Raw genomic sequence first — 16231 nt, 5'->3', positions numbered from 1 at the left:
AGATAATTTTGAAACATTTTTAAAGCATGCTCATGAAAAATATGGTAATTAAAAAAAATCCAATAAGCTTTGGGGAAAAAAACGTGTTTTGAACAATTTAAATTTTTATTTTTTATTTAAAAATAAAAACTAATTATTAAAACAAAAACAGTAGTGTTCTTGTCAAGTAGTTTTTATTTTATTCAAGAAAATAAAAAGGTACTCATGCACTTATTGAGCCGTGCTGAAATGACATTTAGAAAGCCATTCTTAACATGGGGATGGGAGGGTGTTGTGTACCTATTCTGTACTTTCACCTAACAATTTAATAGAATCAGATATCGTAAAACTTTAAACTTGAAAGTACTATTTAAAAAGTACTATTGGATCAATAAGTGTCAATAGTACTAAATAACAATTCACTGTTTCGATCGACAACATTCCATGAGAGGTACGTACTCGCTAAAGCTTTTTGTTTATAGCCACAAGTGCTAATTTTGACTTTCACCAATTTTCGTTTAAAAAACAATTAGAAACTCTTCTAACGTTAGGCGAGGCACTTAAACCATAAAAAAAAAAAAAAAATAACAGTAACATAAGTGCATAAGCACCAAATTTTCTTTTTGTTTCACTTTCATTTTGTTTGTTTGTTAAATCCGCCCCCCCCCCCAAAAAAAATAAAAATAACAAAAGAATACAAAAACAATAAGAAAAGGGTGTCGTAAAACTTTAATTAAACTTGAAAATAATATTTAAAAATAGCACGGATTCCATTTTGACTTTCACCAATTTTCCTGTTAATAATTACTTAAACGGCGGCAAAAAAAAAAAAAATGTCCATCATAAAAACAAAAAAACAAAACAGATAAAATCATAATTAAAATCGGTAAAGCTTAGATAAGTAAGTCCGGCAGACGAGCCTCGTTCTGACATTCTGAAAATTTAGGTTAACAACCGGTGAAGCTACCGAAAACTAACCCTTTTGAATGAAGATGGATATACCAATATTTTTAAAATTAATTTCTTAATTTTACTTATAAACAAAATATTTTAGAAAATAATTTTTTAATTTTAAATACAAGTTGATTATAAAGAATTTTTTTTTTTTTTTTTTTTTTTTTTTTTTTTTTTAAATAATTATTGAAAAATATTGCAAAGTGTTTACATAGCTGGTTCTTTGGGATAATAGGGGCGCCTGAAACCTTCCTTCTAAAACAAAAAAAGGTTTAGTGTTTTTACTATTTTAAAGCGTTTTTTTTTTTTTTAATTTGAAAATTAAGTAGTGGCCAGTTAACTTAGAACAACAAGTGCGCATGGCGGAAATTCTTCAGGGTTTAAATGTATTGTAATGCTTTTATGGTGGTCGAAAAATGTTTTTCAGCCACCATATTACTTTCTATTTACTAACCTCCCCACGAGGGCAGTTAGACACAAGGTCGGTTTTTAATGTAGAGAAGCATTTATTATTAAAAAATGAAATGTAAAAGCAAGTTAAGCTGAAAGTAAAAAAAAAAAGAAATTTTGAAACTCATTAAGATAAATAAAGACTACCTTTAAAGTAGTTAATAAAATTCTTGTATATCATATTAAATATGTTATGAAAAGTTCTATGACATTTTTATCATAAATTTTTGACTGAAAACAAACAGTTCAACTTAAAAATATGAAAGAATCGTAAATCTAAGGTATTTTTTAACGATGCGATTCCGATTCCTCCTAAAAGACATGATTTTTACAATTAACAATTCCGATTCCTATTAATCGTCCCACCACTAATTTCTACTTCTCTTTATGTACTAAATTTTTTCCTTAGGCCCTACCACTGCTGCCAGCTTCATGGTGAGAACAAGAGATGAAGAAAAGGTTTTGGGTGCATTGTTTTTTCACTCTCATCACATCTCCATAAGCAACTAACAAGTCTGCAGACTTATTTTCAAATGCAGTGTTATCTATTGTCTGCTATTACAATTGCATTTGCTGTGATACTCTGTTCATAGGGTTTTTAGTTGTCCAATTCGCAAACTGAATACCTCTTCAACTGCTTTTAGCATATTGATATAATTCTCAGTCTTTTCCAAAAATCTGGTGTGTTATCTCTATATAATTCAAGTTGCTGACTTTTTGCACCATCTCAGTCTATGAAAAGCCTTGAGAAGGTGGATGTTCATAAATAAAACTTCTCTCCCACTTTTCCAATCTCAAACTCTCTTTTGGGATGATGAGCTCGAGATGCTGTTTAACTAATTTGCTTTGGTTATTTTTTATGAAGTATGTTATATACTTTAACAGGCTTATTTGATCTGCACTGTCCTCTAAACATTTATCCTGTATCTACCTCTCACTGAGTGTCCATACATCGATTCAAATAAGCTGAAGTCTATTGATCCCCTCCCCTCCCACCATGTAACTTTGCTCATTGCAAAAACAGCAAATGTATGCACCAACTGTCGGCTTGATTTTTTATCGCTGTTGGGCAAAACTAAATCGTCACTTTGGGGTAAGATAGGTGTAGTTCATTAATGGACTTGGTTTGTAATCGAAAGGTCCTGGGTTCGCTTTTCACCGCAGGTAGGCCCGACTCATATGCTTGTGCACTTCCACGCATGGTCAGCACACCCTCCCTGATCTCAAGATCACACAAATGATAATGTTGGGTAGATAGTTTCCTCCTGGTACTTTACCTTAACCTCTCCCTGCTCTGGATCATTGGCTGCATCATCTTCTGAGGAGCTTTCATCACCTCGTTCATACAGGAGTAGGGCTTTGTCATCTGATGAGGTGAGTTCGTCACTGATTAAGCAATTACGTAGGCACACTGGGTGCACATTCTTTATGTGGTGTGGTGTTCAATCAACTGAAATCGAGTGTTGGCTATTTAATTTTGTCACTGTTCCTGTGCTGAACTGTGTTGTGCATCTTCCCTGTGGATTCTTCACCCAAACTGCATCTCTCTCCTTGTATGGATTAGCAACTGTAATGTAGGGCACCATCACTTTATCAATACCCTTGACACAGATCTTATAATTGCATAGCACATTTGCAGGTGCCGTCTTGTCGTCCTTAGGCGTGACATTGTGCCAGTACACTGCTTCTAAGATTGTGTACTTTGTTCTTGCCACAATGAGCTTTATTATGCGATGGGACCTCTTAATTATTCCATTTCCGGAGGGTATGTGGGCGCACCGAAATCAAATGTTCACGCCCCACGTCTGTGTAAAGTCAGCAAACGTCTTTGCACAAATCGCCGTAGCATTATCTGTGAACAATTCAGTTGGCGGCCTCTTTTCATAGAATATACTTAGCAACTGCTTAATGACACTAGCAGAATCCTGTCGGTGCAAGTGCCTCCAAATGGCAAAATGCCTAGGGCCACAGTCTATCAATGTCAAGTACAACTGCGTGCTAAAATGGGTTATATCCTTAGCAACCCTACTCCAGGTGTCCAGGACACTGTTTTTGACTAATTTAAACTAGTGACGATGTGGAGTCACTATTTTCTCTAAGAATTATCAATTTCTTAATCATTCTTACAATCAAATGAAAAGGAATTATAAACATTACTTATAAAAATATAATCAGATTTATTTGTGCTTAAAAGTAATATGAACGCATGTTAAAGCATGGATATAATAAGACAGAAAAGAGGAACAATCTTATGTACATGTTAAGTCTGAAAAAAACAAAAAAAAAACTATAGCACACAATTTGCTATTCTATCATTTGGTTCATTTTGATCTGTTTCAAATTTGTCACAATCAAAATTATTAAAGGTCAAATGGCAAATTATCACTATGGATGGCCATTGTAAAAATGGAAAAAAAATAGTGTCTGTATATTTATTTTATTAATGCAATGCTTCACTAAAATATATGAATTATAATGTTTATAAAATGTGTAAAAATAGGACAAGAATAATTGGCTTTAAAGAATTTCTAGGAAATTGTATAGAAGATGATAGAGATGGTCAGTGTTTCTTTCATCTGATTAGATGACAAATTTGGCTAATATGAGAATAGATATTGGGGATTTGGAAAATCTATTAGACACAATAATTCTGTTCCCCATTTAAAATTAGAACAATTACTTGAACTCATTGTTGAGTACACAGACAATCATGAGATAAGAGAAATGTTTACATGTTGATTTAAATACGATTGTTTTATAAAGATATTTTTTTTAAAAGAAAAGTCTAAAAATATATAAATGATAGGCATAAAAATTGCTGACAAAAATCTATACAGAAATAATAAAACTAAAAAAAAAACTAATAAACTTTTAATGTTTTATTTCTATAAAAAAGATTTTACAATGTCACATTTTTTTAATAAGAATAAATCTTTTTTATAATCATATCAAAATTTTTGGACAGCGTAATTAAATAAGAAAATTCTCAATATTTAAAAATTCAATTACTTTTTCAAATGGTGAAATAAAAATATTTGGAAGAGTCGGCTGGAAGTCTAACAAAAACTTTTTTTTTTATACGACAAAAGTTCACAAAACGAAATTGATGTTTTCCTTTTACAAAAGCATAACACTGGACTTTTGCTTTTAAACACAGGATTTCCTGTAATTTATCAGTTTGGAAGTGTCCATTATTTAAAGGGAAATGAGTTTTTGATATTACATCTGAACAAGCTAGTTATAGCTAGCTGACAGTACATGCAGATTCGGGAATAAAAACTGGCATTTATCAAAAATTTCAATATGAATTCCTGGATTTTTTCAACAAGATTTTAATCACTGTTTCAAATCTATCAATCAACTTATTTTAACTTCATGTTTTCTTGTCTTGTACTACAACTTGATTTTAAGTTTTAAAATAACACTGAAACACATTTCATTTTAAATAAGTGACGCCTTCCAACTCATAAATTAGTAGAACAACTTTTGAATTAACACCTTAAAGATTTAACAATTACTTTCGAATTATCACTATGGATATATTTTAGTCATTTATTTTATCTATGAATAATGGAGTAAACAAAATGGCTAACTTGTTGGCCTTGAGCATTCAAGAGTGTCTTTGAAGCCTTTTAACTTTTAATTAGAAAGTAATTTGTAGTTTTAATTAAAGTTTAAAAGGAAAAGTCAAATATTACGGTTAATTTGTGTGACTAAGCAGCAGAAAAACATAAATGTGTGTGCACCTGTCATATCAAAGAATTCAAAAAGTGATATGTTATTAAAAAATAAAAAAATTTGTTTTCTTCTATAGAATAGGCTTTAAAATGTGTAATTTAAGTTAATAAAAAAACAAATTAATTTGTTTTAAACTTACAAAATCAAGACGGAGTTCTAAATTGTTTAGTTAATAAATACTCAAGTAATTTGAGGTTTGGGTTGAAAAGTTAAAAGAAAACAAGTATTCATAAAATGTTGTCATGATTAAAAAAAGAAAAGAGGAAATAGCAAAATAAAGTCTGGAAAGTTAAAAGAATAAATACTTTGAAAAGGAATTGCTTTTTTTTGTTGGGGGGGGTTACTTATTTTAAACAAGTAGAAAAATAAAAATGGCTGGGAAAAAAATGAGCAAAAATGGCGGAAAAGCAGTAGGAAATAGAAGGAAAAGTGTAGTCATAAGAGGCGGAGAAGGAAGAGTAGTAATGTGTAGAAATATAAGGGTAGGAGATGTGGTAAAAAGTAGAACACAAAGAGAGAAGATAAAAAGAGAAATGCAGTCGTTGTCAGTCAATTTTTGCCACCATCAAATGAAGAGAAAGACATAAATAAAAGAACAAGAACACAATAGTAAAATCGAAAAAAGGACATGAGAAAAATTTTAAAACACACTTATACTGTAAACAAACTACAGGTTCAAAGTCTATATTTTTCTTAACAAAAAGTATTTCATTTGGAATATATATATATATATATATATATATATATATATTATATATATATATATATATAATAGCAATTTTAAATTCAATATTTTTCTCCTTGCATTTGCCTATCTGAAAAAGCTATAAATTGTAGCGGAATCTCATGAATATATGAAACTGATTTCACAAAGATTTTCCAGTTATACTATTTACTTGAGTTGGCCTGATGAATTATTAAGGACCGTTTTAACTTATATATTTTCATGCTATCACTACTATATACAAGAACAAATAGTTGATAAAACATGTTAAAAAACACTTTGAAAAAGAGTTAAAAACATATTTAATTTTAAAAAGAAAACACTAAATAAGTGGATAGTCTTAATCCGCAGTTTCGAAGAAATACTTATTATAAGCTCTATCACCTATTTGGTTTTATCGAGAGTTTTACATCTGGTTGAGATTACTTTATAAATATTAATTCTTTAATATTTATAATATACTTTAGTTTTTCCATCTTGGATCATTTTGGTAAACTTAACTGTAATTCTTATATATATATATATATATATATATATATATGAATCATCTCAAAATGTTAGATCACTTACATATTTACATTTGTATTTACAAGTCATTTTAAATAATCTTCTATCCGTTCCATCCATTGTTTCAAATCTTCTTGCAGTAACAACCATCATCTAACTGACAATCTTTTTAACCCTTATTCTCAAGTGGACCCAGATCTTAATAAATGCTAACGCATAAAAAAAAATAGCTTATATACGGCACAATCATGTTGACACCGGTTCTCGCCAGTTCACCAAATTTAAGCAATGTTAAGCCTGGCCAGTACCAGATGGGTGACCATTTGGGAAGGCTAGACACTGTTATGTACCGTGCCAATTTCCAGGTTGGTATCTTGGGGCGCATCAATTCACTGGGAGAGATGCACCCCCAGTCTTTGTTAGAAGAAGGAAACTTTGATGTAAAAACTTGCGGTCTACTGTATACTTTGTCCTGTGGCAGTCATCTGCATTGACAATGGTTAGCAGTAATACCAAACAGTGTGGATTGTTCTACACAAAGCCTTCACCACTATAAAACAAATAATCTGAGCGGAAGCTCATATGTTGAAATCAACGGGAAATTCCATCATGTATATATAGAGAGAGATAAAGATCATTATCAAATTTGTTTGTGAGGGTCAAATTTAATAAATAGTATGAATAAAAAAGTGTTCAATAGTACAAAAAATAGAATATTTCTATTATACAAGGGTCTGAAGAGATCACAAATTTAGCACTTTGACAGTGTTTATGTAAACAACATATACATACATGTAAAAATAGGATATACAAATGAATATATAATCATTTGTACATCCTATTTTTACATGTATGTATATATTGCTTTATTTATTAACTTGGAATATTGTGCACTATTAAACACACATATAGACTTTATATACAAATATAATTATACAATAGTGAAAAGATCATTTTTACATATGAACTAGAGTGCTTCTTCCTTTCAACTGAGGCTCATAAATATCACTTGAACATTTGCAAATATATTTCACATATTTTGCTGAAAAAGTTGCTCAATTAAAATATCCATTTAAGAATATATTTTCAAATATTATCCACAAATTCTTATGAATCATATTCAAATGTTAGATCACTTACAGATTTCTATTTATAACATGTCATCTCATCAAAAACGAAATATGACCGACACGCAGTACTATTACTTTGAGCATGTTTTTGTAACCTCCCTACAGTAGCAGAATAGTTATTTTACTAATGTAAAGAATGGATCGTCATGCAACTGCATAAAGTGTCGAGAAATGACTAATACGTCGTTATAAAAATATATTGAGACATTTAAAGTTATTAGATCTTCATTCAATTCTTTCGTGTTTTTAACAAATGATTTTTTAATCTTATTCCACATGAAGTCATTTTATATATAAACAAAATAACCAAGTATAGATACTAATAAACACTAAGAATTATAAACTGCATAAAACTGAATTTTACTAACTTTTAATTAGAAATCAATTCATAGCGAAATGGACATACACTAAATATCCTAACTTAAAGTATATAACCAAATTTGGTTGGTTGTAATAAAAATTTGTGGTTACTAAATTCAAAAGTGACAATACGAAAGCAGAGTTAGGGTTATCATATAATAGATGGTTTTTGCATTTGAGATATCAGATAGGCTTTATATAAAATTATAACTATTGCATTTGACTTATACCGACCTGCTGTCATTCGTCCTAATGATCTCTTCATGAACAAAATGTTGATTAGGTTGAAAGTTTAGAATATATGTGTAAGTTAAATTATACACACATATACACAAATGTAAAGACCTTATTTACTTGCAGTTGTGTTGGCTAACTAAGCTTTGCATATCCAATCCAAATATACTTTGGGAAGTTTTAGAAATATAAACACAAAAAAATGTGTGTGTGTGTGTGTGTGTATATATATATATATATATATATATTTCATTGAATAAAAAAGACATTTCATGTCTACTAATTTTGGTTTGGATCCTTTCCATCTTTCTAATTAATTTTCTTGCTTCTGGTAAGAACTGGCTGATGTAGTTACCATATTTAATTAACATTCCTGTCCCTAGCTCCAATTAAAAAAACTTTTAGTAGACAAAATGTCTATTCTCTAACATACCATAACCATAAACTTGAAATATTAGAAACATTAAAACTAAAAAAAAAAAAAATTAAATTAAAACATTAAAGCTAAAAAAACCCTGAATATTAATAAAATAAATTTTCATGATAGTAATAACATCCTAAAATACTTGTAAATCAATTGCCAATAAACCATATACACAACACTACTATAAATTGTGCAGAACCAGTTCAATTAATTATCCCTGATGATGAATCCAAATAGATTTGAAAGTACCTGAGCCTACAGTAAAGATTGGAACTACATCAGCAAGTTCTTTCCAGAAGTAAGAAAATTAATTTGAAAGATGGAAAGAATCCAAACCAAACTAATAGACATGGAATGTCTACCTTATTCAATGAAATATGCTGCCTGAATACAGACACAGACATATATATATATATATATATATATATATATATATATATATATATATATATATATATATATATATATCAGAATGCGAAAAAGAGAGAATTAGGATGTCAGAAAGAAAAGAAAGAATGGGGTGAGGGGAATAGCAGAAAAAATAGCTTCAGATGGCAGTATTATGTTTTAACGAGTGAAAATAGGAGTGGGGAGCATGAATTGTGTGTGAATTTATTCATTTGTCTGCATTGCCATTTGATTTCTGTTTCATTGGGCTTTGTATCACAATTTCATTTGTTTGTATATCACGTACAGATGACACGTCTGTCATACAGTAAAAACATTCCCGTTTGTTCATCATCTGATAAGTTATACAGTTTCTGAAAGAAGAAAAAAAAGAGAAATCAATTTTTTTAAAAGACAGGGTGAAGAGTTGGTTTTTAACATTTTAACAAAAATCTTGATATAGAAATTGATTGGGGATATACATTAGCCGGTGTTTAAGGTTTTGTTCGAATGTGAAAGTCTATGCGTTCACATCAACATTGTGTGCTTGTTATGTTTGGTTGAAGTCAATTCTGACACTGGTTGCAAAGTTCATCATGTAACAAAAGGTTCAAAAGAAAACCATAACTGGATTTAAAACCGCAAAACCAGGTTTCAGTTTGATGGATATTACAATGACTTGTTTTAGTTTACTGAACCATAGGCAATGATTCTCTTTCTTTTGATTTTGAGCATGTTGTGCAATGGGGACAAAAGGTGGCTGGTTAATTTTAATGCAGATAAAACACAGCTTATCTTTTCACCACCAATACTCAGATTCCCATCTGTTCCAATTGAAATGAATTCCCCTCATCTTAAGAAAGCATCCTGCTTTGACAACCTGACCTTCACTCCCGATTTGAAATGGAAGATTCACATCAAGTCTGTTGGCAAGGTCATCAGAAAAATGGATGCATCACTCTATTGCTCAAAAGATATTTCATTCCCTTACTCAATCACTATTTTCATGGCAGATGCTTGACTGAGCTTTTAATCTATGGTCCATTCTCTTTGTAAAACATTCACGACAAACATTTGCTATAACTTCTATCAGCAATTTCCCTTTATTTCTTATGTGTCCAAAACTAAACGAAAATTCCATAAGCAATGTTTCTACCTATATGTGGAACACAATACCATGGGCAGCTATCCAGCATGGTTGTTTTCAAGTCCAACGTAAACAAGTTCTTGTTGAGCCGTCCTCTTAATTAATTTTTTATTATCATCATAGTGTTGTCTTACTTGACATCATTAACCCTTACCCTTGAGTGGCTTTTGCATCTTTATAAGTGGTATCTTCCTAATCAAAAAGGCAAAAAACAAATATTCCAACCGAATACAACCCACCTGCCTTTGAGAGGCATACAAATCTAACTTGCTTCCTTTAAAATAAACAAACATTAAACCATTTTTTTGTTGTTATGAGTTATTACCACAAAACAATGTTATTAAATGGCTTTCCTACTCTCTGGTACAAATATGGCAGCCCTAAATGATGTCATCATTCTGGTGTTGTAGATTTTCAATTTTAATATAATCTTTTGCACAACATCTGCATTTAAAAACACCAACTCAAATCCAAGTCAAAAACTTCTGTGCATTTTTGTGCATTTCCTTTTATGTGTCACAAGCTTCCACATAGATAAAATTAATTTGTGTTCAGATTAATGATGCTGTTGTGTTCATAAGATTTGTTGCTGGTCATGAGAATTATTAAGAATACTTCGTATGAGCTGGAAACTTTATTTACAATAGAAAAATTTTACAAAAACGATATCGTAAATAATGTGAGTCTGCCATCTTTGTCCATTCTGTCTTCAAGAGGAGACAACCCTAACTCTTTTTAAGTTATTTCTCTTTATTTCCGCTTGTAACACCTGCTCTTTGAAATATGATGCTTGTAGGATGTTTGATGTGGGTTTACTTGCAGAGTTGAAATTGGTTTGCACCTTCGTTGTGTCCTTGTCGGACCTTTCTTATGGGACTTGCTTTGTTACTGCATGTTGCTTGAACACTTTAAGATAATTCACATGTATACAATAAAATATTTAAGAGAATGATTGTGTCATTTGAGCGTCTCTTTTGAAGATATGAGTAACGAAGTTGATTTGCATGTCTGACTTAAACAGACAATTATACATCAACATCATAGATTATATTACTAGAACAACGTACTATGTGACCGTGTGTACATTTTTCTTTATTGTTACGGTAGTCTTTTGCCAATAAAGGTTGTCCAGGTAGGAATTTTTTTTTTTTTACAAAAGAGTCACCACTTACCAAGACCGGAGGCCACGGAAGGCTAAGGGTTAATGAGTGATGGGGAAATGTCGTAGTAATCGTTAGTAGTGGAAATTTGGTAAATTGGATTACTTAATCAGATGGCTCATCGAGAACTTATTCACGTTGGACTTGAAGACGACCATATTGTAGTCAGTTGGAAACCAGGAAAACGTAACAGAGTTCCACAGGCATGCAGTTCTAAGAAAGAAGCGTTATTCATGGAATTTACATTTAGGCTTAGGCACATAAAGAGTGGGGGAAATTATTGAGAGTGGTTTCAACTAGACGAGTGTTTTTTGTGAAAGTCAGGCCAGGGCGGATCATAGATTGGAGCTCAAATGAACACTTGCCATGAAAATAACGATAAAGCAGAGACAGACTTGCAACATCTCTTCCGTGCGAAAAAGGTTGAAGAGAAGAGAAAAGGGCATCCCCACTACTAAAGCTACTTCTAGCAGCTCCTGCCTAGATGTCACAACAGTACTCCATCCTTGGACATACTTGGCTCTTAACAGGTAGAGAATTGCATCAGCAGTGATATCTACTGGAGTGGTAGAACGATCCTACCATTTTCCAGCAGCCTTGGCAATGAATTTGATGTGTTTTATTTCAGATCATGAGTAAAGGTCAGACCCAAAAGCTTGTCAAAACATGAACCTCCTCAAGACTAGAGCCTTTCATCTCAATTGATGCCAGACGAGGGTCAGAGCATTGATGATTGAAAGATAGAAGCTTGGTTTTAGATGCATTAAAATTAACCAGCCACCTCTTTCCCTATTGCACCAGGTGATCAAGATCAGATGAAAGAGAATCAGAGAGAACTTGTCATTTATGGCTTTTGAAGTGTTGCCATAGATGGTAGTGTTTTCAGCATAAAATGTCTATGAATGATCTTAGGATGTCATTTGGGAGATCCTTGATGTAGATAAGGAAGAGAGTTGGGCCCAGGATGGACCCCTGAAGGACTCCAACATTAATACTGTGAGCTTCTGATTTCTGCCCATCAACCACTATTCTTATGAACCTATCAGAGTGAATTGATGTGATCTTGTTCCATGATGGTGATTGAAATGGTTTTCTATTGTTGTTTTTTTTTGTGAAGATTAGTGATGAACAAAACATCTGTTCAGTAGTACTTCAGCAGGAGACTTCCCATTTCAGCAATTTGGATTTGAGGTAGCCTTTGTAGCTATTTAGAAGTAGCTCTATGAACTCTTGTGTAATTCCTTCCCCTTTTAACTCCGTGTTCTCTTAAATGTGTCGAAAAACCAGCTTGTCCATTTAATTGTGGATGGAAAGGTGAAGATTTGAAGTGCTGAATACTGTTTTGTTTACAGAAGTTGGAAAATTCTGCTGGGGTAAATGTGGTACATTTATCTGAAAATAAGCTTTCCAGGACGCTTAACCTGCTGAAAAGTTTCTTCACAGTTTCATTCTGAAAAACTTCTGGCCATTTAAACGTTAATATTAGGTAGTGTTGATCATTTACTGGTCCTGCAAAATCAACATGTAGTCGTGACCAAAGAATTTCAAGAGTAGGACATGAATGCAATCTTGTTTTAAGAGGAGACTTTGCAACCAATTGACATTTGGTACAACATTTTACAAGTTCCTCTAACTGCTTGTCCATGCTTGGCCAATACAATAACTGTGTGCCATTAATTCCATGATTTCTATAATGAGATTGATTGATTGTTCTGGAGTGTGAACAAGACATCCACATGTTAAAAAAAAAGGAGAGTTCCAGATAAAGAAGATCGTTGAAAAAATGATTGAAGTTGCTGGTCAGTGCATGTTTTTGGCCAGCTTGTGAAATGAAAATGTAGAACTTTCTATAATAATGGATCTGTGGCTATAGCCTCCTGGATCATCACTGAAATGACAGGTAATGATTTAATTGTGGAAACAAGTGCAGAGACAACTTAAGGTTCTACAGATATAACAGCAATAATAGTGCCTTCCACTGCTTTTTGATGAGAAGAGATGAGTCTGAATAATGCATCTGCTTGGCTAATTTTGCTGACTAGTTAGTATTTTATGGAAAAATTGTAATCTAAAAGCATAGGGTTGTTGTATAGATTGAATCTAATAGAACCAAAAATACTTGTTAAGGGCTTGTGATCTGTGATCAAAATAAAATAACAGCCATATAGCATTTTGTGAAATTTCTTCACCGTGTAAATAATTGTCTTTTTCTCAATTTGGCTATATTTTCGTTCAGTAGACGTCAATGATTTTTGATAACTGTTCAATGGCTTTTTCGCTTCGATCAGGAAAAATATGTGAGATTATTACTCTAATTCCATAGTCTGAAGAATCAATCACCACAATAATGTCTAATGATGGATCATAGTGTGCCAGCAGTTAGAACGAAGAAGTGATTTGATTTTCTCAAATGATTCTTTGCATTTGGTATCTTTTTGTAAAAGATTGTTGAGATGTATCACTGAAAGTACAACAGAGAAGGATGAGAGTAGCCGGTCACTGCATGAGACACAGCAAAGAAGAAGTAAGCAAGCTAGTTCTCTGGATACCAACAGATGGACACCCAAACTGTGGTAGAAGATGAATGACCTACATTGACAACCTGCTACAGGACACAGGATTGGAAAGTGCTTGGGACCAGCAAACTGTCATGTGAGATCGAGAGAACTGGAGAAGTCGTGTAGATTTGGTGGTGAAGTGCTCTGAAAGACGACGGAGATGAGAAAATGTTAAGATGTCCCTTTGACTTGTGCAGTTCTGGTAAGAGAGGACCATAATGACTTACAATGCATGCAGAAAGGATCATAGTGTTCAAACATACCTTGAGGTTGCCATATGCTTTATTGCTTAAATATTATCCAGATCTGGTTTTCGATCATTTTTATAAAATAAAAATTCAAGGTATTTTACAGAAGTTTGAAAGAATTTGCATTTATCTGGCCTTAAATGATTGACAGACAGAAATTAGGCAAAAGTTCCTCTTGGTATAGGTAGAAACTCTCGGCAATCCTGTGAATATTGCATCTATAGTTTGTTGGAATATTGCTGGAGTTGGAGCTTCCAATACAGGTAGTGGATACTGATGTGTCTCCTATATGTCATTTAATCCTGTGGATAAATCCAACCATAGGATTACCTTGTCATTAGTCTTCTTCACAATGACACTAGATACTGCTTGGGATGAGTAATTTGTAGGTTGGATTATTTCTACTTATTGATGATGGTCCAATTCTTTTTCCACTGTAGCTAAAGCTGCATATGGTACAAAACATTTTGGTGTGAAAACTGGATATGCATCTGACTTCACTTTTAAAGTAGTTTTAACTTTAAAACAACATCTTGAAAAACATTGCTGAACTTTGCCTTAAGTGTTTGGTAAAATATGTGATGTCCCTTGAACTGCGTGAAAACAAAATAACATCCGGATCTTTCCACACATGCAGAGAAAGACGCTATCTTTATAGTAGTAATCCACGCATTCATGTTTTGTTTATTACATTCGAACCAAGAACAAATTATGACTACCTTCGGTCAGTTGGAAGAGTTTGATAGTTCAACTGAACAATGGCATCAGTACATTCAATGTTTAGGACATTTTTTTTTAAGGAAACGACAATCCAGTCGTTACAGCAGGCATTAAAAAAAGACATGCTATTTTTTTGTTGGTTTGAGGCAGTAAAGTTTATAAACAAATGTCCAGTTTATTAGCTCTAGAAAAAGCAAAAAATAAAGAATTTAACAAATTTGTTAGACTGATGAAAAACTACTTCAGTCCAAAGCCGTCTGTGATCATTCAGAGAACAAAATTTTATACAAGAAACCGTCAACTAGGCGAGTCGATCGCAGATTACGTGGCCAAAAGTATGTGTGAAGATTTTTTGAAATGTTTTTAGATGAAATGCTTTGAGATAAACTCGTAATTGGAGTAAATAGTGACAATATTCAAAAGAAACTACTTGCAGAAAAGGAACAATCACCTTTTAATGTCAACATGGAGTCTGCTTCCAAACATTTACAAAACATTAAAAAAAAATAGAAGTTAATAAGAATTCCGCTCTGTCACATAGCCAAACCAAAAAAAAAAAAAACCAGGAGCCCAGACTGGAGGAAGGGTCGGAAGAAAAGTATACATGTTATGAGGGAACACATGAAGCAACCAAGTGCTCTTTTAGATATGCCATGTGTTACTACTATAAGAGATGAGGACACATAGTAGATATATGTTTCAAATTAAACATGAAAAAGAAACCCGCCAATATTGTTAAAAAGAAAAATAATTCCGTAAGGCAAAAGTAAGAGGTGCAAACTCAGTTTTAAGGAAGTTTATATTGTATAATTAGAATAATAATTATATTGTAAATACAATTAGAATAATAATTATATTGTAAATATAATTAGAATAATAATTATATTGTAAATACAATTAGAATAATAATTATATTGTAAATACAATTAGAATAATAATTATATTGTAAATACAATTAGAATAATAATTATATTGTAAATACAATTAGAATAATAATTATATTGTAAATACAATTAGAATAATAATTATATTGTAAATACAATTAGAATAATAATTATATTGTATATACAATTAGAATAATAATTATATTGTAAATACAATTAGAATAATAATTATATTGTAAATATAATTAGAATAATAATTATATTGTAAATACAATTAGAATAATAATTATATTGTAAATACAATTAGAATAATTATTATATTGTAAATATAATTAGAATAATAATTATATTGTAAATACAATTAGAATAATAATTATATTGTAAATACAATTAGAATAATAATTATATTGTAAATATAATTAGAATAATAATTATATTGTAAATACAATTAGAATAATAATTATATTGTAAATACAATTAGAATAATAATTATATTGTAAATATAATTAGAATAATAATTATATTGTAAATACAATTAGAATAATAATTATATTGTAAATATAATTAGAATAATAATTATATTGTAAATACAATTAGAATAATAATTATATTGTAAATACAATTAGA

General features: G+C 31.3%; 1 protein-coding gene across 3 annotated transcripts in view; it reads right to left on the bottom strand.

Annotated features, from left to right (window-relative positions):
- Positions 1–690: 690 nt before the first annotated feature.
- LOC145295982 (E3 ubiquitin-protein ligase RNF123-like) overlaps positions 691–16231 on the bottom strand; it is a 911347-nt gene continuing 895806 nt past the window's right edge. For all 3 annotated transcript variants that reach the window (XM_080141948.1, XM_080141929.1, XM_080141938.1), the window contains one exon: positions 691–9261. In XM_080141948.1, the coding sequence (XP_079998074.1) occupies positions 9117–9261 (145 nt within the window). In that variant the 3' untranslated portion in view covers positions 691–9116. The remainder of the gene's footprint in view (positions 9262–16231) is intronic.

The sequence above is a fragment of the Euprymna scolopes genome, chromosome 2 (assembly GCF_053919585.1).
Source record: "Euprymna scolopes isolate OS-2025 chromosome 2, ASM5391958v1, whole genome shotgun sequence".
Classification (NCBI taxonomy): domain Eukaryota; kingdom Metazoa; phylum Mollusca; class Cephalopoda; order Sepiida; family Sepiolidae; genus Euprymna; species Euprymna scolopes.
The sequence above is the reverse complement of the archived record's forward strand: the minus strand, read 5'-3'. Positions and strand labels throughout refer to the sequence as shown.